Below are 27345 nucleotides of genomic sequence, written 5' to 3' on the forward strand. Positions count from 1 at the left end.
CTTGGATCGAAGAACCATATTCTCTTCTTCCAGTTCCTTGAGCTTTTCTTGCAGCATGTCCAACTGCAGCAAACCTTGAGATAAGCTAAAGGACTCATTGAAGCGAAGAGGTGTAGAGCAGCTGGAATCAGTTTCACTCTCTTCAGAAGCAATGGAGACAACCCGAAGTAACTCATCTTTCTTGGACAGCTCATGCTGCAGTTGATTAACCTGTACATCAAAAGGGTTTGATTTACAAGATGGTCTTTATTTTGCATTATTTACAAGTAATATAGCTTCTAATTCACGGAGCAATTGTTTCTCACCATACAACAAAGTCATAAAATCAGCTGTTAGGTTTTACTGACTAAAGTAACAAGGGCTACAAAGAGAGTAACAAACCTCAGATACTTCCTAAGCTATAATTTTAGAGCATTAACTCAACAAATACAGCTTTTTCTATACTAGGTGAAAAGAAAAGCCAATTTCCATATTCTATATAATGGGAATATAGGAGGAAAATTTCACATAAGATGATACATTCACAATTCAAAACAAAACAAAATGGAAGAAACTTCAAAATATCAGAATAGAACCTTACTTCAAATTCTCATCCTAAAGGTTTGTATTTTTTAAGCTGCATAACTATACATGACTTCCCAACTTTAGTTCTAGGGAATAAGTACTTTTAACACAAAGACTTGAATGTTATTAAATATGATGATTTATAAAATATAAATGAAACCAGATAATAACAAATTATGGAAGATTTAAAATGTAACCATTCAAATTAATAATAAATCAGTTCTCACTAAAAATATTTATTGCTATGGGATAAATATAGTTTCACAAATTTCTTTTCCTTTTCTCCTTTTGTTTGGGTTTCTGAATAAAGATACTTCCTTTGGGTATCTATTATTTGGGGGTACATTTTTAAAAAATAAATTTAAGATAAGATCACACAAAAAGTCTACAGGAAGGAGTAAGGATAAAGTGTTAGAATCTAAGCAGGATGCCACAAGTACTGCAGGTACTGAATACAAGCTTTTATATAGACTAAGGTAGAGTCACTGAGTACTCCTCTGTACAATAACACTTCATTTCTCTACTGGTTAGTTTAATGGATACTATTGTCATCACTTCAGGGACACCCAGGAAAATAAATTCTCCATTTCCCAAGACCTAATTGCTTCATGCTGCAGATACTTGATCCAAGACTTACTTGATCAAAGGCTTGTCCCAGTTGCTCCTCGAGGGCTTCATTGTGCTCAGACAAGGCATGGTTCCGCTTTAAGAGAGCTTGTCCAATTCGAGCAGCTAGCTCCAGATCACGATCCCTCTGTTAAAATACCAAACACATCTTTTGAGTACAAACAAAATTAAGTGGTAGTTTAAAATTCTGCAGTCATTTTTGCTAAGCTCAAAAGCAATGTCCTAGAAAGCATCAAGATCCATTTTAATGCCCAGATATTGCAAATGAATACAGGGCCTGACACACAAATGATGTTTAGTATACATTAGTCAAATGGATGACCACCACAGTTATAAATGCAAGAGGGCATTTCTTGATATCAAGTGAGGTTTACTGATCACCCCATTAATTAGGATAGAGCAACCCAACCTTTCAACTTATGACTTTAGGGACTTACAAAATCAATATAGTCTTTAAAAATGGGGACAGGGCCTGACACACAGTAAAAGCCAAATAAATATTTGTTGAATGCATTTGTCTATTAAGCATGGTAATGATACAGTAGGCAGGTTGAATACAGTTCCAATTAGGGCAAAGCTTATATGCATTCAGAGCCAGAGACTTAGAGGAAAGCATAATCAAGAGCCCTATTGTCTACTGGTATAAGAATCATGATGTGAAATAAAATAGGGGATATAATAGACTGGACATTTTGAGGCTATAGGGTTCTTCTTAGAGTGTAGAAAAGAAGGGAGTCTGAAGAAATTGGTGGTAATGATGCAGGGAAGCCTATAGAAAAGTCAAGCAAGGCAAGAGTTACTCTTTCTGGGTAGATGGTGATACTTAGCAAGGCATAGGAATCCTCGACATGGTGGTGGTGAGGATTGTATTCTGTAAGGTGGAAAACTATCAATATACATCTGAGTGCCTTATAGTATATGAGAATGGGTTCCACTTACATTAATCACTGTAAATAAAATTATGCTTCTATTTTTTTGGTCCACAGCAACATGAAAACAGGTGGATGGATTATCTCCAAACTTTCAAGGCCCACTTACCTCATTTTCAACATAGGCTAAGTGGCATACACAAAATCATTCTGGGGAGCTGCTGGGGGTTAGGGGGGCATATGGGGAGAAGGGTACTTCAAAGAGAAAGACTGAAATTTCCATCAGATCAACTGAAATTGAAGCATAGGGAGAGACCTCTTGACCGCCACTTCGAAGAGATATACTATACACACTAAAAATGTCATGGACAAAGTGAGCTCAAATAATAGCCTGAATAAAAGTAGAAAAGGGAAGATGCTTCAAACTATTGGTGTTGATTTGCAATGGAGCTGCTTCTTTTTTTTTTTTTTTTAACATCTTTATTGGGGTACAATTGCTTTACAATGGTGTGTTAGTTTCTGCTTTATAACAAAGTGAATCAGTTATACATATACATATGTTCCCATATCCCTTCCCTCTTGCGTCTCCCTCCCTCCCACCCTCCCTAGGAGCTGCTTCTTGAATGGGCAGCTCTGTTTTCAGGGTGAGTGACACCAAGGATTTATTTAAAAAAATTTTTTTTAAAAGATTGCTTTTCTAGGACAGAGAAGCCAGCCAGCACCATTATAACACAACAACAAAAAATTAAGCCCTCTACAATTTCATAACAATAAACTTCAGGAGCCATCTTCTTTGGAATGCCAGTTGGTATGCCAGTTGTTCTATCTGTAACAACCTTATACAGAACAACCTAGAGCAAAAACATCATCATTTTTCATTGATATGCAAATTTGATAGATTCTAAATGATCTTTAAGTTTTAGCTTTTTGTACTGGAGAAAAAAAAGACATATTCCTACCTCTGCCAGGAGATGTGTAACCATGTCGATGTCATTGTAAGTTTTGGTCATCTGCTCCACCCTGTCTGTGCCTAGAACTAAGATAGTTAAAAACAACAGTTTATAGGATATAGAAATAACACAAAGTTTTAAACAGTCATAAGAATTGAAAGATAACAACACAACAAACAACCCGGGCTTTTACAAAAAGCCATTCAGAATAAAAAAATAGGTGAAAAAAGAAAAGGGAAAGAAATATTTCATGTGTTAGACACTCAGGAAACAGACCAATTACTACAAACAAAATGTACATCATACAATAAATTAAGAAAGTATCAAATGATCACGAGGCAGCTACCTCCTGACTGTCTCCTCTTCCCTTGGTAAGACTGGAACTTTGGGGACTTCCCTGGTAACGCAGTGGTTAAGAATCCACCTGCCAATGCAGGGTACATGGGTTCGAGCTCTGGTCCAGGAAGATCCCACATGCCGCAGAGCAACTAAGCCCGTGTGCCACAACTACTAAAGCTCGTGCGCCTAGAGCCCATGCTCTGCAACAAGAGAAGCCACCGCAGTGAGAAGCCTGTGTACCACAGTGAAGAGTAGCCCCCGCTCGCCACAACTAGAGGAAGCCCGTGCGCAGCATTGAAGACCCAATGCAGCCAAAAAAAAAAAAAAAATTAATTAATTAATTAATTTAAAGAAAAGATTGGAACTTTGGTTCACTCACACTAGAGAATGTGGGACTGGAGAATGAACTGAACCACCAATTGTTTTACATCCTAATCTAAATTAAAGTTATTGAGGGGCGAGTTCACGAGGAGTTATGTATAAAGGAATTTAATTAGAATTCTGTTGTGATTATCTTGAACATCTATGATAACCTGTCATGTGAGCTAATATCAATAAACAAGGAATAGGACTTGTAGGACTTCTTGTAATTCTATTATGAACCATAACACTTTTTAGCTTAATTAAAAATCCTTTTTCTTTATGATAAGCTTCATCATATGTAGGCCTTTGCTATAAACTAAACTGTGTACTACAGTATTCCTTGCATAACTCAAACCCATTATTTCTGGCACTCCATAAATTCAGGAACTGCACTTGACTAATTTAGCTCCAAAGAAAAGAACAGATATGATCCTAATGATTCCACAATCACAATAAGCAATACCTTTTTAAGGTAATGATGCATAATAAAAGAGGGATCTTTTGACTTTGGAGTGCATTACATGAAACAGACTTGTGTTTGACTTAGACTGCTTTTAAAATTAGTTTGCCTTGAAGTGTGAAAAATCAGAGGTTTGAAGCAGAAAAGCTGAATTCACATATTTGAGTGAGCTTGAACAAGTCACTTACCCATTCTGAGATTCAGATTCCACATTTATAATATGAAGCTGATAACCTCTCACAAGGTCATTAGGAGGTTCAAATATGATAATCTACTAAGTAGTATTTAGTAAACTGCTAAGTTATCATGTAACTATTTACAGCTATACTCTTTAAACACAACTGGTATGTATGAGACAGCCCTGATTTAAAATTCTCTGTAAATAATGCACTGAGTTGGCAGCAGAAACTATGATTTAAGTCATCTATACTTTTTTAGTCCCATCTTAACACTTAAGGTTGCTCAAAAGACACCATTAGATAGGTTTTACTTTAATCTGAGCTTTTAATTTTTCTTCTTAGCACCACTGCTTAAAATGAAACTGGGAATTGGGACTTGCCTGGTGGCGCAGTGGTTAAGAATCTGCCTTCCAATGTAGGGGACGCAGGTTCGATCCCTGGTCAGGGAACTAGATCCCATGTGCATGCACAACTAAGGAGCCTGCTGGCCACAACTAAGGAGCACATGTGACATAACTAAGGAGCCCATGAGCCGCAACTAAGGAGCCTACCTGCTGCAACTAAGACCCGGCGCAACCAAAATAAATAAATAAATAAATATTAAAAAAAAAATTAAAAAATATGAAACTGGGAATTACCCAGACCTTAATTATTAATGATAGTCTTACTTCTAGTTAAAAGTAAAACAAAGTGTTGGGTTGATAGTGTTAGGAGATAGCTGAAAAAGTTTTAAATTGAAAATAAGAAAACTAAAAACAACAACAACAAAAACACTAGAAAGAAACATTTTTACTCCCAAAGAATTTTTATTTACAAGTAGAGAATTTTTACTTATTAGTATAAATTAAACTATAATTTAACCTCAGGGATAAGGGAAATAGGCTTTTGGGCCAGGAATCTTCACAGTTTAAGTTGGTAGCATAGCAGGAACAAAGGATTAAAAATTAAGGCAGATACTAACAGTGTGTGGTCTCTTCTACTGCTTGTCTCAAATAATACACGGGAAAAAAATCAAGTCAATATATCTACACTCTAAACTACAGAAAACTAGCCAATGGTTGCAAAAACAAATGTAATGCAGGGCAGTGGGTCTCAACTCCAGATTCTAATTTAATTCATTTGGAGGAAGTCCAGGGCACAGGTAGTACGTAAAATATGCCAGATGTTCTGACGTGAAGCTAGGGATGGAAACTACTGATCCAGGGTTAACACTCAAAGCAAGAACCAGCAATCCTGGAGACTCAGTTAAAAACAGTTTTTATACAACTAATTTAAAAAATACATGACATGGCTTATATTATACGACTGATAAGAGTTGAAGATGAAGTGGCAAATTTAATCTAAAGTCAAACCAGTAAATTAAGGATGTAATAAAATGCTGTGAGGAACCAGTCACACATGATGAAAGGGGAAAAGAAAATGAAGGACACAGTAGTACAGAAAAGAAGTGTTTAGAATAAAATATGTTTTAGTGAGGAGAAACTAAAATATATTTCCCATAAGTGCTTACCATCTGTCATAGTCTGACAATTTAAAGCTGAACCTTAAGAAGTTACCTAGTTTAATGATCTCTTTTTCTTATATGAGGAACCTTGACTAAGAGGAATTATGTGACATGTCCAAGACAGCAAAGCAAACTATTAGCGGCAAAGCCAATATAATAATGAGGTGATAACAACTCCTGTCTCACAAGGTCATAAGAAAAAACTTGGGTCTGCTTATTCTCAGTGACGGGAATGGGCTCTTTGCACCATGTTGCTGTTTCTATCACAGTCCCACCAAGATCAAAAGGCTTTTATCTGATGAAATATTAGAGTATTTATCTGTGAACATAAGTTATAAAACAACATACGTACCATTTTATTTATTTACTTAATTTTTGGGGTATGCGGGCCTCTCACTGTTGTGGCCTCTCCCATTGCGGAGCACAGGCTCCGGACACGCAGGCTCAGCGGCCATGGCTCACCGGCCTAGCTGCTCCGTGGCATGTGGGATCTTCCCGGACCGGGGCACGAACCCGTGTGCCTTGCATTGGCAGACGGGCTCTCAACCACTGCGTCACCAGGGAAGCCCCATTTTTGTTTTTAACGTGTGAGTGTCTCTATACATGTCTATACACGAGAGAGGCTGGAAGGCTATAAATCAAAAGGTTAATAGTGGTTATCTCTGAGTGGGGGTTATGGTTGATCTGTTGTTTTCTGTTCAGTTTTTTGCTAATTTTCCATGAAGAACAAATGTTATCATTGCAATCAAAAAGTAGCAGCTCTTGTTAAGAGGTTTCAAAAAGGAAAAATGAATTTTCAAATGCTTAAATATTTATTACAGTAAAGAAGTTAGATAATGCAACCAGAATTCTCCAATTCTTATGTTTTAAGTGAAACAGTCTATAGACCACCAAGCCCCAAAGGCTGGGCCACCTCAACTGCACCGAGCTGCTCAATTCATAGAGGAACACAAAGCATAGAGGAACACAAAGGATTCCTCTCTGCAGCCTAATCAGTTCTGTCTTCTCTTCTTTAACACAATACTCCTGATAAAGATAGGCTGCTTGGGATGATTCCAAAAGTACTCAGGGCAAAGCTCTTAGTATTCTCTTGGCATTTAAGTATTGTGATTAAATGCTTCCAAAGCGATAGACTAATTCTTCACTGTAGTAACCAAGAATTCAGGGCCAAGCAGGCTGACTTTATTATAATTCTATCAAATACTATTTTTCCTTCAGTTCTCAGAGGTTAAAATAAAATATGTTAAATGGTACAGAAATTACCAATGCTCCTTGCTTGTTTCCAGACATGAGCTTTCTAACTCTCTAAGAACAAATTATATATCAGGGAGAAAATAAACATTTGTACAGAACATTTTTGGTTTCTGAAGGTTGTTAGTTAATGTTCAACATTTTTGGTTAATATTTGGAGAATCTAATATTCTTGAAAAACATGGGGAGATATACATAAGCACTTCACTAATTCTTACTCTATGTTATATCTGCGTAATTTCACATCAACCATCCCCCAATCATTTTCAGGATGGAAAATGCCAATGTTAATCCATTTTGATATCCCTGTTATTTATATGAGATGGTTCTTGAATAGTTCTCATATGTCCTTTTACAGGGTCTAGAGTTTTTACCCCAATTATCTAATTTTTAAAAGACTTCTAATCTTTCATCACTCTCCAAACCTCCCACACCAAAAAACAAAAGCAAGACAACAAAAAACAAAAATGAAACACACAGTTTCACATGGCAGAGTAAAAGCTAGAATAACTCCTGATAACTACGGACAGGTCTTGAGGTTTTAACCCCAAAGAAGTGGTTCTTGCTACTATAATACAGAGAACATTTCTGCAATACAAAAAACTGCCTTCAAAAGAACTGAGGCAGAACAAAAAGGAGGCTGGTGATATATACGGTCTAGGACAGCCTTTCTCAACAGGGTTCCAGGCAAGAATTAAGCCCCATAGATAATGCTTTGAGTGACAATGTTCTCAATTCTCTGACAAATAATACCTACCTACTACATAATGTAGAGATGATAAGGTAATTCATTCTACAATAGATGTCGTAGGGCATATGGCTTAATTCTTCTGTGGAACTGGTTGCGAGGAATTATGAATCCGCTAACCTCTACAACTTGACTTATGGTTAATGCTTCCTGAACATTATCCGTTGTATTTCCTTTCTTGCCAGTACAGGTTAAGGATTTTCAAGGGCAGAGTTGAGGAAAAGTATAACTATCAACCAGAAGTAATAATTTCTACAATCTATTTCTCTGCAAAATTCTACACCCTCCCTAATTCCTAAAATTCTCCAATTAATGTCACTGTGAAATGGCCATATGGCTTTGGTGACAAAGATTTAGATCAGTGTTTCTCAAATCTGAGTGTGCACCAGTACCATCAGGAGGACTTGTTAAAATAGACGGGCCCCACCCCCAGAGTTTCTTAATCAGTAGATCTGGGATGGTAGCACAAGGATCTGTGTTTTTAGCAAGTGATATTATATGTCATTAATGATGTGTAATTATTACACATCATTAATGACATATAATATCACTTGGTACTTGTAATTAATGATGCCTTAATTACAACTTATATAACCACCCCCCTTTTTCTTATGCATTAGGAAGTGGTACAGGTGATCCCTTACTCCCAAATAAAAAAATACCCTGAAGGGCAGATCAGGTTTCTATTTTTAGCCTTCACACGAACAAATAAATGGTACTTTCTGTCACAGTGTGATCTGATCGCACTGCTTGCCCCATGTCACTGTGGGGCTCTCTCTTAATAAAATTAAGAAAACCCTGCACGCAAAACATTCTTTGAGTATCTTAAACTTTGTGTGTGTAAGGCAGGGACTAGGAGAGAATTACTTTTTTGGACCTACCCATTGTTTACTTTTAAAATAAAACACTTGAGAGCAATCTCTTTCTGGTTTGGTAGGGGCTTCAAAGAACAACCAGTGTCCTTTTATTCATGTGAGATAGGTTCCCATCCCAAAACCTTGCCCATGTTTCCTTCCAAATTTCTTTATTTTCTTCTCATGGCTCTTTCAATTTCTTTGTGTTATATAAGAGAGAAAGTGCCTCTGCCTGTGCCGCCTCTTTTTATTAGCTGTTATAATTCATTTTAATGAGCATGAGTATCTACTGGCATGTGAGGTAAGTCAGGATAAGAAGGGGCTGAAACAGCACCAGGGAGCTGAACCCTAGGATGGCTTGCCGGGGTCTGTAGTAACTATTCTAAACCACAAATCTTGACATCTCAAGGGGATAGAAAACTGTGGAAAAGGGTAAGAGAATGGTTTGTGTCATGCTTTTTAAAGTTCTTTTTTTAAAAAAATTTTTTATTTATTTTTGGCTGCGTTGGATCTGCATTGCTGTGTGCAGGCTTTCTCTAGTTGTGGTGAGCGGGGGCTACTCCTCGTTGCGGTGTGCAGGCTCCTCATTGAGGTGGCTTCTCTTGTTGCAGAGCACGGGCTCTAGGTGCACGGGCTTCAGTAGTTGCAGCACGAGGGCTCAGTAGTCGTGGTGCACGGGCCTAGTTGCTCCATGGCATGTGGGATCTTCCTGGACCAGGGATCGAACACTTGTCCCCTGCATTGGCAGGAGGAGTCTTAACCACTGTGCCACCAGAGAAGTCCCCGTGATTTTAAAATCTTGGTCAATTTGCTAAACAAAGTAAATCACTTATCTTTTACATTCATAAGATAGAAATTCATAATGAAGTTTATTTATATTTGAGTGAACTGTAAACCCAAAGAATTGATACCTTTAAAATAACAGTGAAATTAAAGTACAGTACAGAGATAAAGTATCAGTGAACGGATGATGATCCTAGCTTCTATGCTTCATGATATTAGGTGTATCATATGTAGTTTAATTTTCAAATTGTTGAAGTGAAAATAGTACCATTAGATGAAAGGAATAGGACACTTTTCCAGATCTTGGAAGTATGGATCTTGTAACATCCTATTAATCTCAAGTTTTAAATTGCTCCCTTGAACACTATGATTTGTTTATGTAAAGTCCTATAAACCAAGTAGTTTAGAATCTGTTTACCTTTTATTTCCCAGTCTTTTTACTTAAAATTCCTCCTAAAAGTAACTCCATTAAATCATGATCTAAGACATCTTTCTAGCTAGTCTCCCTCACTGTCCCCTCCAGCAGCATATAGGACAAAGAACATGTAAACTAAGGGGCACTTTCTATGCTGCTTTATCAGAATAATGACAAACTAAATTTATCCCAATGAAATTTCAGTTTGAAATTTTCTCACAAATCTAAAAACTCAGGGAACAAAGGGAAATGGAAATAAAATAGTGTTCCTTTTAAAAAGCATTTTCGAGAAAATCTCAAGCAAGTAACTTCTCAAACTATGAAGTTAAGAAAACCTTAAGGGCCTTAATTTAATATTCAGCTAATTAAAAGAATTGTTGAGGACAGAAATACAGTTCTATTTGAGTTCCTAATTCAAGTTTAAACAATGTTTACAATTCTTTTTCTGAGCAGTAAGTAATCTGGTTATAGGAAAGTACCATTAAAAGTGAATGATTACTGGGGCTTCCCTGGTGGCGTAGTGGCTGAGAGTCTGCCTGCCGATGCAGGGGACACGGGTTCATGCCCCAGTCCAGGAAGATCCCACATGCCGCGGAACGGCTGGGCCCGTGAGCCATGGCCGCTGAGCCCGCGCTCCGCAACGGGAGAGGCCACAACAGTGAGAGGCCCGCATACCGCAAAAAAAAAAAAAAAAAAAAAAAAAAAAAAAAAGGTGTCCTATTTAACTTTGTCATTTTTAAAGAGTGTGGTGTAAAACAGACTTATTTTCAGGACAAATTTGGCTTACTTTCTCACTGAAATATTCTCTGAATCCTTAAGTAAATGATGAAGATTACTATATAGTGTGCACGTATTTCTCCTCGGCATTTTAAAGCTACTTATGTATCCAAGAACTCTGTTTCTTAATGACTTGACAAGTTCCCGTGACTATGTCAGTTTAGTAAGGTAGATTAGAGTCAAAAAGCTGATGGCTCAACATATTAAAGTATTAGGATAATAAACGCTGTGAAATATAAAGGGATATTAAATTTTAAATACTTTCACTACTTTTTTTTTTTTTAAGTTCCCTTTTCTCCACAGTTGGAAGAAAGTATCAAGTAAAAGATGAGAGAAATGGAAACCTCTGAGTATGCTTGCAACCCTGGACACTCAGAGTCTTAAAAATGATAAACTTTCTGCATTCAGACATAACACAATTAGAATCATCTGTTCATGTTGTTAAATCAGTTCAAGTTAAAGTAGGTACAAACTGAACAATGGCTAGGGATGTCAAATGTTTTAAAAGTCAACACCAAGATACTCATGATCTTTAGTTCAATGGACAAACTCTAAAATACTCACTCATATAACGGAAAGTCTCTTCAGCAAGGACTGGAGAGAGGGCATCAGATCCATGTCGCTGCTGGCGTGGGGACTGAGTCCAGTCTTGATTTTCATATAGAAAGAGAGAGTCCACTCTTAGCTTATACTGGGGTAGCTGTTCTTCTAGCAGGCTCACCAGCTCAACTTCAGGGATATCTTCATTGGAGCACACATCTAAAGAGGAGATTCCATGTAAATGAATCCAATATATTTCAATTTTCTAGGCTACAGAGAAAAATCGGTGAAATTAGTTTTGTCAAAGTAGGATAATCAAAGAAACATTAGCCAATACCATGTCTCCGATGATTTTTATTACTGTATCCTGGTACTAAAGTTGGCCTTTCTCTAGGTTTCTTTAATACGAGAACTTCTATAGTAAAAATACTACCATGAATTTTAATTGTATCCTATCTAAAAATATATTGCTTAGGGAATACACCTATGTTTTTAAAGTTTAAAATTTCTTATTTCTTCCTTATCAATATATTTAGTGCTGCTTACAATAGATCTGATCTCAAATAACTTATATGCTTCGGGGAAAAAAGGCAACACAAAACAACCAGAAGAAAAGGAGTTCAAAAGGAATAAAATGACATGTTCTTTAATAACAGAATTGAACTCTGTGGGAGGATTCTTCAAAATCTGGAAAAATTACATTTTACTACATTCTCACAGAAGCTAGATATAAAAAAAAATTAACACTTACTGAAGATGTGATACATTTAAAGTCTTGAATACCTTTCACATCACTACTCGCTCACTTGCACACCTCTAACTCCCCCTGCTTATATTTCTCTGAACACGCTTGGGCTTCTCCACCTTCATGTGTTTGCTCCTGGCTTCTTGTTCCAAATGCTGCCCATCATTTAACACCTCCCAAATTTAGCAGTTTACAAAAAAAAAAAAAACCAGTTATCTCTTTTAATATGCTTAAAATACTACAGCTTAAAATAGAGAAAATACAGGATGTCATATCAACCCTCTCATTTTTAAAAGAGATCTGGTATTTCCTTTGGGGGTGGCATAAAAAACATGTTCTAACTCTGGCAAAGAATGGACAAAGTTAATTTTAAGAAAACATACCTTAAAAGAGTAAATTTCAACTACTTGATCTTAACAATGAGGAGGCTGACATTAATCAAATCAAGTACAAGGAGACTGACAATATCAGACAATCCTATTCACCCAGAAGGACAAGCAGTGGTTTCATAACCACAAAGATGAGGTATATAATCACAGAGATGAGGTACATTTAAAACCTTAAATATGGATCTAAAGAAGCTCCTCTCAACCCTTAGCAGATCTCTTAAATAAGAGCTCTGAAAATACATCCAAATAATATTACTATGAATTCTATGCGACTGTTCAAATTTTTCCTGCCACAAGTATATCACATACAGATTGTCATTATAAATCTGCAGGAAGAGAAGTTGACTATAAATACATGCAGAGCTAAAAACAGACTCTTAGGCATTCAAGGGTATAATGAAAATGAAGAAAAAAGTAACATTCATTAAAAGAACTACTATTCCCTAGAAATTTTCTTTTAATAAGCAATAATAAAATTCTGTGAAAATTCAAGATTACCAATTCCCTACTTCCAAAAAATAATTTTAAAAGTGAGTACACAATCAGGGTTTAGTAGATTCAAATAACATCCTTAGGAGCAAATCCTATTTGCTCCCATATATATATATATATATATATATATATATTTTTTTTTAAAAGAAGATGTTGGGGGTAGGAGTTTATTAATTAATTTATTTATTTTTGCTGTGTTGGGTCTTCGTTTCTGTGTGAGGGCTTTCTCTAGTTGTGGCAAGCGGGGGCCACTCTTCACCGCGGTGCATGGGCCTCTCACTATCGCAGCCTCTCTTGTTGCGGAGCACAGGTTCCAGACGCGCAGGCTCAGTACTTGTGGCTCACGGGCCTAGTTGCTCCGCGCCATGTGGGATCCTCCCAGACCAGGGCTCGAACCCGTGTCCCCTGCATTAGCAGGCAGATTCTCAACCACTGCGCCACCAGGGAAGCCCCCATATTTTTGATAATGTACTATTTATTGCTTTCCTGATTGTCCAGTCTTAATATTTTTATCCTCCAAATGTCCCTTCCTTATGCTCACTTCTTTCTAGCCACATTGCCTCCATTTAGGTTCAAGGCCTCCTCTTGTTTCTCTTGAATATGGCCTCAAAAGTGGTCTGTCCTCATTACACTCATATTTTCCTCTACATCTTCATATCTTTATTAAGTTACTCTCCTACACAAAGCGAAGAAAGGCCTGAATTTCATCTAGCCAGAGTAGAAAAACCTCATGAACAGTTAGGACAATCAAAAGATCCTAGAAGTGTCATGCCTACTGGTAGTAGGGTTAAATTAATGCAGAATAAAGCATACTAGAGTATGGTCTTGTGATATAGAGACTTAGATAGCAAAGATTAAAAACAAGCCTCAAAAGAACTGATATCGGGCTTCCCTGGTGGCGCAGTGGTTGAGAGTCCGCCTGCCGATGCAGGGGACACGGGTTCGTGCCCCGGTCCGGGAGGATCCCACATGCCGCAGAGCGGCTGGGCCCATGAGTCATGGCCGCTGAGCCTGCGCATCCAGAGCCTGTGCTCTGCAATGGGAGAGGCTACAACAGTGAGAGGCCCGCGTACCACAAAAAAAAAAAAAAAAAAAAAGAACTGATATTATCCGCAAGTAACTTGAGGACCTGCCAAAATAATAACAGTTTTTCAAATAAGACAAGAAAATTCAAACATCAAACAATATAACATTCAAAATATTCAGCATTTGATAAAAAAATTACTAGATATTCAAAGAATAAGCAATTTGTAACCCATTACCAGTTGGAAAATAAATCAATAGAAACAAGCTGAGTAAAGACAAAGATGATAAACGTGGTAAACAGCAATTTCGAAATAGCCATTATTAATATGCTCAAAGATTTAAAAGGAAAACATGAATTTGATGAAAAGAGAAACAGAAAGTATTCCTATATTTATAAAATTCAAATAGAACTAGAGTACAATATCTAAATTTAAAAATTCACTGGATAACATTAACATATTAGATACTATCCAGAAGAAAAGAACAGTAGACTTGAAGGCATAGCAATGGAAACTAAAGTGAAAAAAGATTAGGAAAAAAACCAGAGCATCAGTGACTTGCATCACAATAACAATCAGTCTAACACACATGCAACTGGAGTCACAGAAGAGGAGAGAAGAGGGAGCAGCAAGGATATTTGAAGAAATGACAGTCAAAATCTTCCAAATTTAATCAAAACTATAAATCCATATTTCAATGAAGTTCAGTGACTCTAAGCAGGATAAACACAAAGAAACCCAAAGAGAAAATCTTAAAAGCAGAGAGAGAAAAAAAGACACATTACATTTGAGGGAACAAAGACAAAAATGATCTCATCAGAAGCAGTGCAAGGTAGATGACAATGGAATGTCATTAAAGTGTATAAAAAAGTCAACTTAGAATTCTGCACCAGTGAAAACACCTTTTAAAAATGGTGAAATAAAGACTTTTCAGACAAGCAAAAAACTTTGAATAGTCATTGCCAGCTGACCTATATTCCAAGAAATGTTGAAGTTCTTCAGGCAAAAAGGATATAAGATGGAAAGTTCAATCTACAGAAAGAAATAAAGAGTGACAGAAATGGTAAATCTGTGTGGAAATATATAAGCCTTTTATTCTCATAATGTATTTAACTTATAATTGTTTAAAGCAAAAATAATAACAATTATGTATATAACATATGTAAATATAAAAGGCATCGCAAGAATAATACAATGGCAGGGGGAAATGGAAGAATACTGTGTGTCACTTTATGAAATAGTATAATGTTATCTGAAGATAGACTGTGATAAATTTAAAAATGCATATTGCAAACTCAGAGCAACCATTGAGAAAAAAGAGAGGTATAGCTATTAGGTCAATAGTGGAATTAAAATGGAATCCTAAAAAAAACAAACCAGCAAACGAACAACTCAAAAGAGGAAAGGAATGAGGGGAAAAAAGGAAGAAAGAACTTTTAAATGGAACAAAGAGAAAACAAGTAGGAGTTCAGTAGACTCAACTAAACTGATAATTATATTAAATGTAAATGGTCTAAACATACCAATTAGAAAGTAGAGATTGTCAGACTAGATGAAAAAAAGATCTGACTTTAAACTGTCTATAGGAGATGGCCCTTGAATATTCAGATAAGTTAAAAGTAAAAGGATGGAAAATGTTATCATACCAATTCTACAAAAAACTCTTTCAAATATAGAGAAGGGAATACTTCACAACTCATTTTATGAGGCCAGCATTGCCCTAATACCAAAATCAAGCAAAGACATTGCAAAAAAAGGAGTACAAACCAATGAATGGGACACACACACACACACACACACACACACACACACACACACACACAAAACATTAGTATATCAAATCCACAATATATAAGAATGATAATACATCATGACCAAGTAGAGTTTTCCCCAGGAATGCAAAGCTGGTTTAAAATGAAAAAATAAATCAATAGAATTCACCACACCAATGGACTAAAAAAGAAAAACCATCTCAGTAATGGAAAATAGGTATTTGACAAAATTCAATACCCATTCATGACAAAAACCTGTCATCGAACTAGGAAGAGAAGGACACTTTCTCAATTTGAAAAAGGGCATTCTCAAAAAACTTCTGGTGAAAGACTGTAACTTCTCTCCTAATATTGGAAATCTGGCAAGGATGTTTGCTCCCTCCACTTTTATTCAAAAATATACTGAAATCCTGTCCCATTCAAAGGGCAAGAAAAAGAAATAAAACACATCTAGATTGAAAAGGAATATGTAAAACTGTCTCCATTTGCAGACATTATGGTTTATGTAGCGAATGCTAAGGAATTTACAAGAAAGTTAATAAAACTAAGTTAAGCAAAGTTGCAGAATACAAAGTCAATATATAAAGAATCAATTTCATTTCTACATACTAGTAATAAACAGCTGGAAAATAAAATTAAATAAACAATGTCATTTATAGTAGCAGAAAAAAATTAAAAATTTAGGATTAAATTTAATAAAATATGTGGAAGACCTGTGTAATAAAAAGTACAAATACTATTAAGAGAAATTAAAGAAGACCTAAATAAATGGAGAGATATATCATGTTCACGGATTAGAAGACTCAATAGTCTTAAGATGTCAATTCTCTACAAAGTCTATATAATTCCATTCAAAATTCCATTAATCTTTGTTGGCAGAAATTGACAAGCTGTTTTTAAAATTTATATAGAAATGTGAAAGGTCTAGAATGGCCAAAATAATTTTTTAAAAAGAAGAGCAAACTTCGAGAAATTATACTGCCTGATTTCAAGATTTACTACAGAGTTACAGTAATCAAAACACTGTGGTATTTATGTAAAGATAGACTTAGGGATTAAAGAAACAGAATGGAGAGTCCAGGAATAGATCCACACATACATAATCAAATGATTTTTCAATGAAATTACCAAGGTAATTCAATAGTGTAAAAGATAATATTTTCAACAAATGGTGCAGGAACAATTAAACATTCAACTGGGAAAAAGAAATCTGGACCCTAACTTCATTATATATTCAAAATTAATTATAAAATTGACCTAAATGTAAAAGCAAAAATTATAAAACTCTTCAAAGAAAACAAAGGAGAATGTCTTTGTGATCTTGAAGTATGCAAAGATTTCTTAGAAATGACACAAAAAATATGAACTATAAAAGCAAAAATTGATAAATTGGGCTCCACCAAAATTTTAAACTTTTGCTCTTCAAAAGACACCAATAAGATGAAAAGGCGAGCCATGGTCTGGGAGAAAATATTTGCACCCCTTTACCTAACAAAGGATTTACACAGAATATAAAAAGAATATTTACCACAATTCAGTAGTAAGACAGATATAAAAATGGGCAAATGATTTAAATAGACAACTCAAAATATCTAGAAATAGCCAATAAGCACATGAAAAGACACTGAACATCATTAGTCATCAGGGAAAAAGAAAGTGAAACCACACAGAGGTACCAGTACACACCTACTAGAATGGTTAAAATCAAAAACACTGACATTATCAAGTGTTGATGCTGTTGTGCAGACGTCAGCAAACTATGGCCCACGGGCCATACTGAACCAAACCGTACACTTAAAATGGGTGCATTTTATAGTATCTTAATGCAGGTATCTCAATAAAACTGAACAAAAAATGGGAAAAACTTTAGGTTTAGATGGGTTGCAGAATTTTATGGAGTTTTAGAAAAGTAGTACTGTGCATACTGTATGTTATATAACACCTCCAACTGGTTTTGTAGCAGTATCCCATATTTAAACACATTAATACAATTTCAGCAAACAAGTATTCCAACTAAGTGAGATGTCTAGAAACAACTGGACAGGTCAGGTTTTGTGGACCAGTGAGTTTTAGAACCAAAGTTTAGAAAAAATTTTGGGTGTACAGAGTTTTTAAAATTTAGTCTTGCAGATAAGGACTTATGGGGCTGTACCTGTTTTTGCATACCCTATATGTCCTGAGAGCCTCTTATGTGCCAGATACTGTTGTTAGGTGACTGCAGGGCACAGAAACACAAGCAACCCTGTTCTTGCGGAGACAGGAAGATAGGAATAGGAAGACAAGATAAGGGAGATAAGTGTGACGCAGTTCCTACTGACCAGGGCTCACATGGTACAGGGGGTCAGATGCAGACAAGGAACAGAACCCAAGGCAGATTTTGATAATGCGATAGGAGACCTGGGGATGGAGAGATTAATTCAGTGGTCTCTGAGGAGACCAGGCTGGAAAGAGAGGCTGAGTTCCATCATGGTGGGTCTTATACGCATTTTATCCTGTAAGCAACAGCACTTCATTTATTAAACTGGACTCACCAGTGATGCTCTCTGAGTCTCTGTGATTGATATTCATGAGGTTTTCTTCACCCATCGGTGATGTAGAAGTGGCATTCTGGGATTGACTCATGCAAGGTCCTTTCTTGTTTTGGTTGAGCAGGACAGTTTTGGTTTGAATCAGAGTAAAGGAAATCCATCAAGCCATTCAATAAAGAAAGGTTCTGGTCAAATGGATATTTTCTTTTAAACAGATTTTTTTTTTTGATGGTCAAATGACATCTGGAGCAATGAGTGCTCTCATGTGATTATCACTCCTTGGATGGTCATGACCTAAAACAAAGAACACATCAAGTGACTTTAGAATTCAGCATGCTCATTAATAACAGCAGTCCAATTACCCAGAACGTCTGTCATTAAGAATGTTTTCCTAGGGCTTCCCTGGTGGCGCAGTGGTTGGGGGCCGCCTGCCGATGCAGGGGACACGGGTTCGTGCCCCGGTCCGGGAAGATCCCACATGCCGCGGAGCGGCTGGGCCCGTGAGCCATGGCCGCTGAGCCTGTGCGTCCGGAGCCTGTGCTCCGCAACGGGAGAGGCCACAACAGAGGCCCGCGTAACGCAAAAAAAAAAAAAAAAAAAAAAAAAAGAATGTTTTCCTAATGATACACACACCACATGGATAAATCTAGAAATAATATACTGGATGAAAGGGTCAGACAAAAAAAGCACATAGTTTATGATTCCATTTATATAAAATTCTAGAAAATGTAAACTTATCTATAGTGACAGAAAGCTGATCAGTGGTTGCCTGGGGTTGGGGAGGGATGACCAAGGGGCAGAAGGAAAGTTTGGGGGATGATAAATATGTTCATTATTTTGATTGTGACAATGGTTTCACAAGTATATACATATGTCAAAACTTATCAAATTGTATATTTGAAATATGTGCAATCTAATGTAAATTATAATTCATTAAAGCTGTTTTAAAAATTTAAAGATAATCTACTGTTTAAAGTAAAATAATAATAATATATTGTGGGGTCTATAACATATGCAGAAGTAAAACATATTAAAACAATAGCACAAAGGCCAGGAGAAGAAAAATGGAAATATACTATAGCAAGGTGTTTATACCATACATGAAATAGTAAAATATCACTCAAAGGGGAACTGTGATGAATTAAAAATGTATACTATAAACTCTAAAGCAAACAATAAAATAACTCAGAAATTACAGATATAAACCAACAAAGAAGATGAAACGGAATAATACAAAACAGGGTTTTTCAACCCTGACACTACAGATATTTGGGTCTGGAAAATAATACTTTGTTGTGTGCATTGTAAGATGTTTAGCAGCATGCCAGTAGAACCCTCTTCCCAGACCCTCTCCCAGTTTTAACAGCCCCCAAATGTTTCCGGACAGTATCAAATGTCCCCTGGGGGGGGCAAAGTTGCCCCCAGTTGAAAACTACTGATATGAAAGATGCTCAACCTCACTTATAATTAAAATAAATAAAAATGTAAAGAAAATATTTTTCATCCATTAGATCAGCAAACATTAAGTTTTATTATATTCATTGTTGGAGGGGTACGGAGAAAGTGGTACTTATACTGTTGATAAAAGTGCAAATTGATACAAGCTTTTAGAAAGGCTATTTGGCAATGCCTACCAAAGTTTTCAATGCATATACACCATAATTTAACAATTCTACCATTAGGAATTTATATGATGGAGATACTCACAGAGTATGCCAAGATGTAGGCATAAGGATGCCCATACAGTATTTTCTTTTTTTAAAGCATACGTACACAACTGGAATCAAGATATCCATAAAGAAATAGTTTAATAATGGTATATACAAAGGAATATAATGCATTAAATATATGTGTGTATTTTAAAAAACCCAATTGTTGCAATCAAAAAAACTTCAATATTAATTATAAACTTAGCTTTATATCAAAAGACAGTCTCTACTAAATAGTGTCTACTTAGCAACATGCAGCTTCTATTTATGGCTAATTCATTCTCATGCCTACTATTTACAGGCATTATAAACATGATGTGTTTTTTTTTTTTTACAAGAGTCACCACCAAGAAATAGAAAAGACCAAAATAAAAGCACTAAATTTAGGAGACTGAAAATGGTCACTGAGGTAGCACAGAGACACACTGTCAGCAACTACTAGGGAAGATAATTTCAGAGACAGAATGGGCAACAGAATTAAACATTACAGAAAAGTCAAAAAAGATCTTTGGTTTAAAAAAGGTGGTATACAGAGACCATAAAATCAACAGTAACCTTCTAGAAACCAGTTCAATCAAGAGATTAGGCCCAAAGTCAGGCTGTAAGTGATCAGGAAGCAAGATGGTAAGAATGGAGTTTAGTGAGTATACAACAAGATTTGCAACATCCAGGCTTTCATGGATTTCCGTGGACAAGTAAAATTTCAAAAACTTCTGTGGTTATTGGCATAGGGTTGCTGTTTTTATACTTCATAAATGAAAAAAAATGTATAAGGAAAAACACATAATAAACAACATTCCTTCCCAGAAAAGTTTATAATTTTATGTTGACATAAAAATTTTCCTATATTTGAATTCAGAAAATTTTTATAAATTTTTAAAATTCTATTTTATATAAACAATTATTTTCTTGAAACATGTTTGTCAACATAGCAATCTGTACTAGCCAGTGCAACATGAAGTAAAGCTCAAAAGTATTTGTTTAGGTACTTTGATTTTAATTCCAGTTGTCAAAAATTCATTTTCACATCCAAGATCAGTCTACTGTGTGCAATTAAATTCTTCCCCATGTGCTATCTTATTGTCCAAACTGCCATTACCAAATTAACCACTGAAAGGGCAATGGAACGAAAGCGCATCAAACCAGTAAAGATTTGCCCACCCCCACCCAGTGAGGTTGGGAGGAGGCCATTATTGAGCCTACCAGAGTGGTTAAGAACATGGATTCTGAACTCCAGCTCTACTACCAGTTGCATGACCGTGAATAAGTTACTTAACCTTGTTTCTTCATTTGTAAAATGGGCTTAATAACATGGTCTACTTTATGGGGTTACTATGGGGATTAAGTGAGTTATGAGAGGATAACAGTAGCACCTACCTCAGATGGTCACTGGGGAAATTACATGAGTTAATACATGTAAAGCTCTTAGAACAATACCTTAGAATACAGTAAATACTATGTAAATATTAGTTATTATTATTTCTACCTCCACCAAATAGTACAATTTTATCATTATTATTATTGTACCTTACACAAACTTGGGCACACTGTAAACCCTACTGTTGACTGCTAATACAATCTGCTCGCAACCTAAGAAGTCACATTTACTTCCCTCTGATGAGTGATGTTAGTTTTGTGCCCTTAATCATTTTCTTTCTACCTCTGTGATTCATGAACAAACCGAAAGCTTGCAGAGTCAGAGTTCTAAATGTAGTAGAAACTAAACTTTGGCAAGCACAAGCAACACATATTCAGTGCATTTTCTAGTTTGTACACACTTATTCTTAGTAACTCCTTGAGTATCATCTACTTGCTATGCTGGATCTTTATTCACTCTTTTTAGGAACAACTTCACGGCTTTTTTTAATAAAACAGTCAACCAAGCATGTGTTATTTAACAAGAAGCCAGCCTTTGTAATTCTTGCACATTTAGGAAAAAATAAAGTAAACCAGCTAAGTGACTTATTTTAATAAGAATGAGACTTAAAAAGAACAAACAAAACATGTCACTGATATAAACATTGCTGGCAGAATACAACATGCTGATGACTTAGTTAGCCTAGCCATGGAAACTAAAATGGTCAACAGTGAGGGCCTAAATATAGGCCCTGTGCCTTAAAAAAAGCTTGCTACTTCCTTAAAACGGGATACTCTGGCCAAAACAGACTTACAGAAAAGGCTAAAACAATTCAGGACACTTCATTTTGACAAGAGTGCAGAGCCTAGAAATACAGTAAATATAATGATGTGACAAACATTTAAATTGGAAAAATATATTTAAAATTTTTATTGTACAAATAATACTTCGGGGATTAATTTAAAATACATGTTGGCTGCTCATCTGAATGCAGAAGTGGGAACAGTGCCAATCACCAACTCCAGCAGCAGCTCTTGTAGACACTGTCAACCTTCATCCAGACAAAAGATAAACTGTATAATTTAAAACATAAAATAAATGGACCACGTTTCCTATATTAAATAATAGATTTTCAACAAAGACAGAGACTCACTAATTTTTAATGTATCTGGCTACATCAAAGACAAAATTTACAAAAAAATACACAATAATTTTAAAATTAGATATTGAACCACAAAAAAAAAGAAGACTATACAATGGCTTCAGTGCTAAAAGCTGAAAAAAAGGGTGGCAGGGGGTGTCACCCCCGAAATCCAACCTGGATAGTGGGAAGCAGATCTTACAAAGGCAGAGCCCACACACCAACACCAAGGCCAGCTTCATGGGCGAGCCACAGTACACTACATTCCGAAACAGTTACTCTACCAGCAACTGTAAAGTTCACCCTGAGGGGCTATTTGGTCCTAGCAAACATTTGATCCCTCTTTTTTTGTATCATTCAATTTAATGACCAGTAGGGTTTTCAGAATATAAACTACATGGAGGCAGCTCTACTTACAAGCAGGACAAATTCCAAAAGGCTGTTAAAGCCGTTAGTCTAAAAGAAATCCGTTAGTCTGAAAGTCCAAAACCATGAGTGAAATTTAGGTTTATGGTGTCTGTATTTCCTCCGAGCTGGTATGTTTTTGGCATTAAAAAAAATAAGTGTCCTGTTTTGTTTACAATGAACATTTACTGAGGCAGGCAACCCCTCCCTGCCACAATCTCCACCAACAGAAGGGAGGCAACCTCTGGCAGCTAAGGAATCCACACCAGAGTTTCACCTGCAGATTAGAAAAGGCCTTGAACCCATGGTGCATCTGTGGCTTTTGATAAGTTTCCACAGCACCACTTTCACTCACCACGCTCAGTCTTTAAGTTCTTGAACTACAACTTTAACCTGAATTTCAAACCTTTGACTAAATAGGCTCCCATTTTAGAGATGATCCTCTGCTGAAACCATTTCAGACATGCATATTTCTTCACCTTTGGCTGACTCTCAACTGCACAGGCACATCTTTTTTCACACATCCTGCGACTGTCCTTCGTAATCATTCTTATTGTCCAGACATATATTTAATATGTATAACTTCCTCACTTTCAATTTTTTACACTATTTCTATGTTAGTGTTCATCCATCTATCACTAGTACTGCTTTCAGAGATAAAATGGGGGGCTTCCCTGGTGGCACAGTGGTTGAGAATCCGCCTGCCAATGCAGGGACACGGGTTTGAGCCCCTGCATTGGGTCTTTGTTGCTGCGCACGGGCTTTCTCTAGTTGCGGCGAGCAGGGGCTACTCTTTGTTGCAGTGCGCGGGCTTCTCATCACGGTGGCTTCTCATGTTGCGGAGCACGGCCTCTAGGCATGCGGGCTTCAGTAGTTGCAGCACGCGAGCTCAGTAGTTGTGGCTCGCAGGCTCTAGAGCGCAGGCTCAGTAGTTGTGGCGCACGGGCTTAGTTGCTCCGTGGCATGTGGGATCGAACCCATGTCCTCTGCATTGGTAGGCGGATTCTTAACCACTGCTCCACCAGGGAAGCCCTGGAGGCATAATTTTAGATGTTGCTTGTGCTTGGCATTTGGTTTCAAGCCAAATACTAAAGAAGGTTTGAAGAAAAAATTAGTCTGCTGTCTTGTTTGCAAAGATACTGAATTTATATTCCAGTAATCCAGTCTGAACTATTGCAGTGGAAAGGGATACTGTTTCTCTATACTTCCTCAACAAACAGTAAATAGCAAGAGAATGGGTGACTGCTAATAAGTATCTGATTCATCAGGGTCTTCAAATCACTAGGAGCTAAAACTACCACAGCAACACTGAAGAAGGTTTTCTAGGCAAGGAACCATCTGTGAGCTGATGATTAATTTTACAGCAGCCACATTATACAACTGTGATTGTATATTCTGTACTTTACCTTTTCTAAAATTAGGCAAATAATCCAAAAGAAAAAGAATATTAGGCACTTTTTCACGAAAGCCAGGTCTAGTCATTATAGAATCCTTATGTTTCATATTTTACATCTACATCCTCATCAAAGTGCAATGACAATTATTAAAATATGACCCCAATCACGAGGAAAACATTAAATCATGCTTTCATACCTACGCTTTAAGAAGTTAGGAAAGCAGGATTTAAAAGAAAATGTTAAAAGATAATATTTTATGGTGTTTAAATAATTAAGTTTTACCCGTCTGGAAAATTTACACACCCAGTGTGCTAGAGTAACAACTATGGCACCTAACAAAGGTTATCACTATCTGTGGATTTTATTTTCAAATTCTTGGAAGTATAGTATTAAACATGTTAATAAATATGCTTCCTTTTCCCATTTGGCATTTCAATGAGTTACACATATTGGTATTCAAAAGTTAAAGTCAGAAAAGTTAAATAGCACCTTTGTATTTGTAATGGACTATGAAATAACACATACCACATAACCCATTTATTTTCACAGACTTTTCATTAGTTATCCACATTCACCAATTGGTAATATTAAAACAATCTCTCTGTGCCTCAGTTTCCTCATTTATAAAATGGGAACAATAATAGTACCTATTTTATGTGGCTTAAATGAGTTAATACTTATAAAGCATATATAATAGTATTTTGTAAACAGTGAACATTACTTATGTGCTTAATATAATTTAAAAGTTAAATAGATAAGGATGTAGCATTATAAAATACAAACAACACCATTTCATGGTACCTGGTCATGGGACGCAGACTTAGAAGATACAGGATTCAGATCAGTTCCTACGCTTCCACATTGTCAACAGCTCTAGCTCTCAAAAAGAACATGCTTTTATAAAAAGCATGGCTCTATATCTCATCTGGAATTGCCACCTAACAATAATTCAGGAGTTCTAACAATTATTCTTACCTAAGGTAATCCTTTCTCGTCACTAACTACTGGCCGTAGAGAAACTCTTACAAAAATTTATCCAAATAAAAAGCCCATGATGGGTATGCAGACTAGTGCAGCCGTTCAAAAGAACCATGGAAACTATGTTGTCAAATTAAGTACACACGTACCCTTTGATCCAGCAATTCTGCTCCCAGGTATATCTATCTCAAAGAAATTCTCACATCAGCCCATAAAGAGACAGGTGTGAGATTGTTTCCTGCATTGCTATTTGTGGTAGTAAGCTGAGGGCCTACTCCCTCTAGAGTAATAGGTAAAATGTGGATACATACCATGGAACAATACAGCACTAGAAGTACAGTGCTGAGTGAATAAAGCAGAAGCAAAAGGAGAGAGACACCATAATGCAATTTACATAAATTACATTTTTTCTGTATTATGAATACATTAAAATGCTTGCCTTGCGGGGAGGAGAGTAGGGGAATTTGGAGCAAGGTATGGGGATAAAAGGGAAATTTTAAAAAAATCTATGAAGTCCTACTGTTCTTTTGGCAGGCTACTTATCGTATAATCATTATTGCAACTCTTCAATCCTTAATGTCTGAACATGTGCCTGGAGGTGAAAACATTTTCTGGAGACAGTGTATGCAGAACTAGCAATCTCTGCAATGTAAACTATGTGGGGCACAGTTCCTGACAATTTCTTAAAAGGCCATGTTGCTTTTATATTACTACCTAGCTGCTCTAAAGCAGTGTAATTAGATTTCAACTAAAGAAATGGTTAAAAAAAAATACAAGTGAGATTAAGCCTCAATGTTGACATCTTCAGGTGTTTGGTTATCTGGTAAAAGTTTTGAAGGGAAAAATGTTTAAAGTTCAAAGATGACAAGAGTTTAAAAGTGGTACATAATAAGTTACATTCCTTAAACAAACCTATTTATCATCTGATGAAAATCAGCCACAAGTGACACTGAAATTTCCATTCGGTTTCTCTCTTTTTCTTTAAAACACACAAACACAACACACACATATGCGTGTGTGCACCTTTGTCTTTCATTATAAATAAAGTCATATGTTCATTCAAAAAAATTCAGGCAGTAGATAAATATGGGCAATCAAATAAAAGCTCCTTGTAATATTTTACCATCATTCACTGGGAGATAGACTGTTGATATGCGTTTAGTAGCCTACTCATTTATCTTTCCATGACAACATATTGTCAATCTACGCCATCTTTTTAATGTAACTCACTTAGTAATGAATTACACAGTATTCAGAATATACAATTATATAACCACCAATTTTTTCCATCAGTGACTTTCTAACAATTGCTCATCCACTTAAAACTCAAGAATCTAAACTTTTTTGTAAAAAGCTGGGTAGTATGTAAGCCTTCAGTCATCTATTATCTTTGTTGTTGTTATTGTTTTTAACCCTTTAAAAATGGAAAAACCATTCTTAGCTTATAGAACTGGCTAGATTTGGCCCACTGGCTATAGTTTGCTGACCTCTGGTCTATACCTTAAATCACAGTATTTTTGCACCACAGAAGAAAACAATGACACAAAACTCTTAAAGAAAATGCAACAAGTAACTGAATAAGTATAATAGTATCAACATCATATTTTCAAAATTCTACTTCTAGACAGGAATTCCAACTTTTGCATGATTTCCCAGTGACAGTGAGTATCAAAAAAGATAGTAGAGGGCTTCCCTGGTGGCGCAGTGGTTGAGAGTCCGCCTGCCGATGCAGGGGACACGGGTTCGTGCCCCGGTCTGGGAAGATCCCACATGCCGTGGAGTGGCTGGGCCTGTGAGCCATGGCCGCTGAGCCTGCGCGTCCAGAGCCTGTGCTCCGCAACGGGAGAGGCCACAACAGTGAGAGGCCCGCGTACCGCAAAAAAAAAAAAAAAAAAAAAAAGATAGTATATATATAAAAATCCTAAAACCAGCATAGGCTACTAGTTATACATCTCTAGTTTTATCCCTTTTTCCCATAACCCATTTTTTTCAAACTTGTTTCTGTAAAAGATTATGATTGGCTTAGAAATGTGAAATCCATGGCAAATTATTATTTGGCAGTCAAAAATAATTTAGTGACGTCATATGTAGTTTAGTCAAAGAAAATCGGATAGAAAGTAGCTCAAAATTACTAAATGCAAACCTCAAAAGGGTAGTCTTCTTGCACACATTCACAAAATAGTC

General features: G+C 36.3%; 1 protein-coding gene across 2 annotated transcripts in view; it reads right to left on the reverse strand.

The window, feature by feature from the left end:
• TRAK2 (trafficking kinesin protein 2) overlaps positions 1-27345 on the reverse strand; it is a 70328-nt gene that overhangs the window by 27859 nt on the left and 15124 nt on the right. The window contains exons 2-6 of one of the 2 annotated variants that reach the window (XM_079923872.1): positions 18178-18468; positions 11248-11442; positions 3020-3096; positions 1202-1318; positions 1-210 (exon numbers count right to left, since the gene is read on the reverse strand). In XM_079923872.1, the coding sequence (XP_079779998.1) occupies positions 1-210; positions 1202-1318; positions 3020-3096; positions 11248-11442; positions 18178-18268 (690 nt within the window). In that variant the 5' untranslated portion in view covers positions 18269-18468. Of the gene's footprint in view, positions 211-1201; positions 1319-3019; positions 3097-3356; positions 3986-11247; positions 11443-18177; positions 18469-27345 lie in introns of those variants that run through there. The other variant, XM_079923873.1, reaches the window with a different exon arrangement.

The sequence above is a fragment of the Stenella coeruleoalba genome, assembly GCF_951394435.1.
Source record: "Stenella coeruleoalba genome assembly, chromosome: 6".
NCBI lineage: Eukaryota > Metazoa > Chordata > Mammalia > Artiodactyla > Delphinidae > Stenella > Stenella coeruleoalba.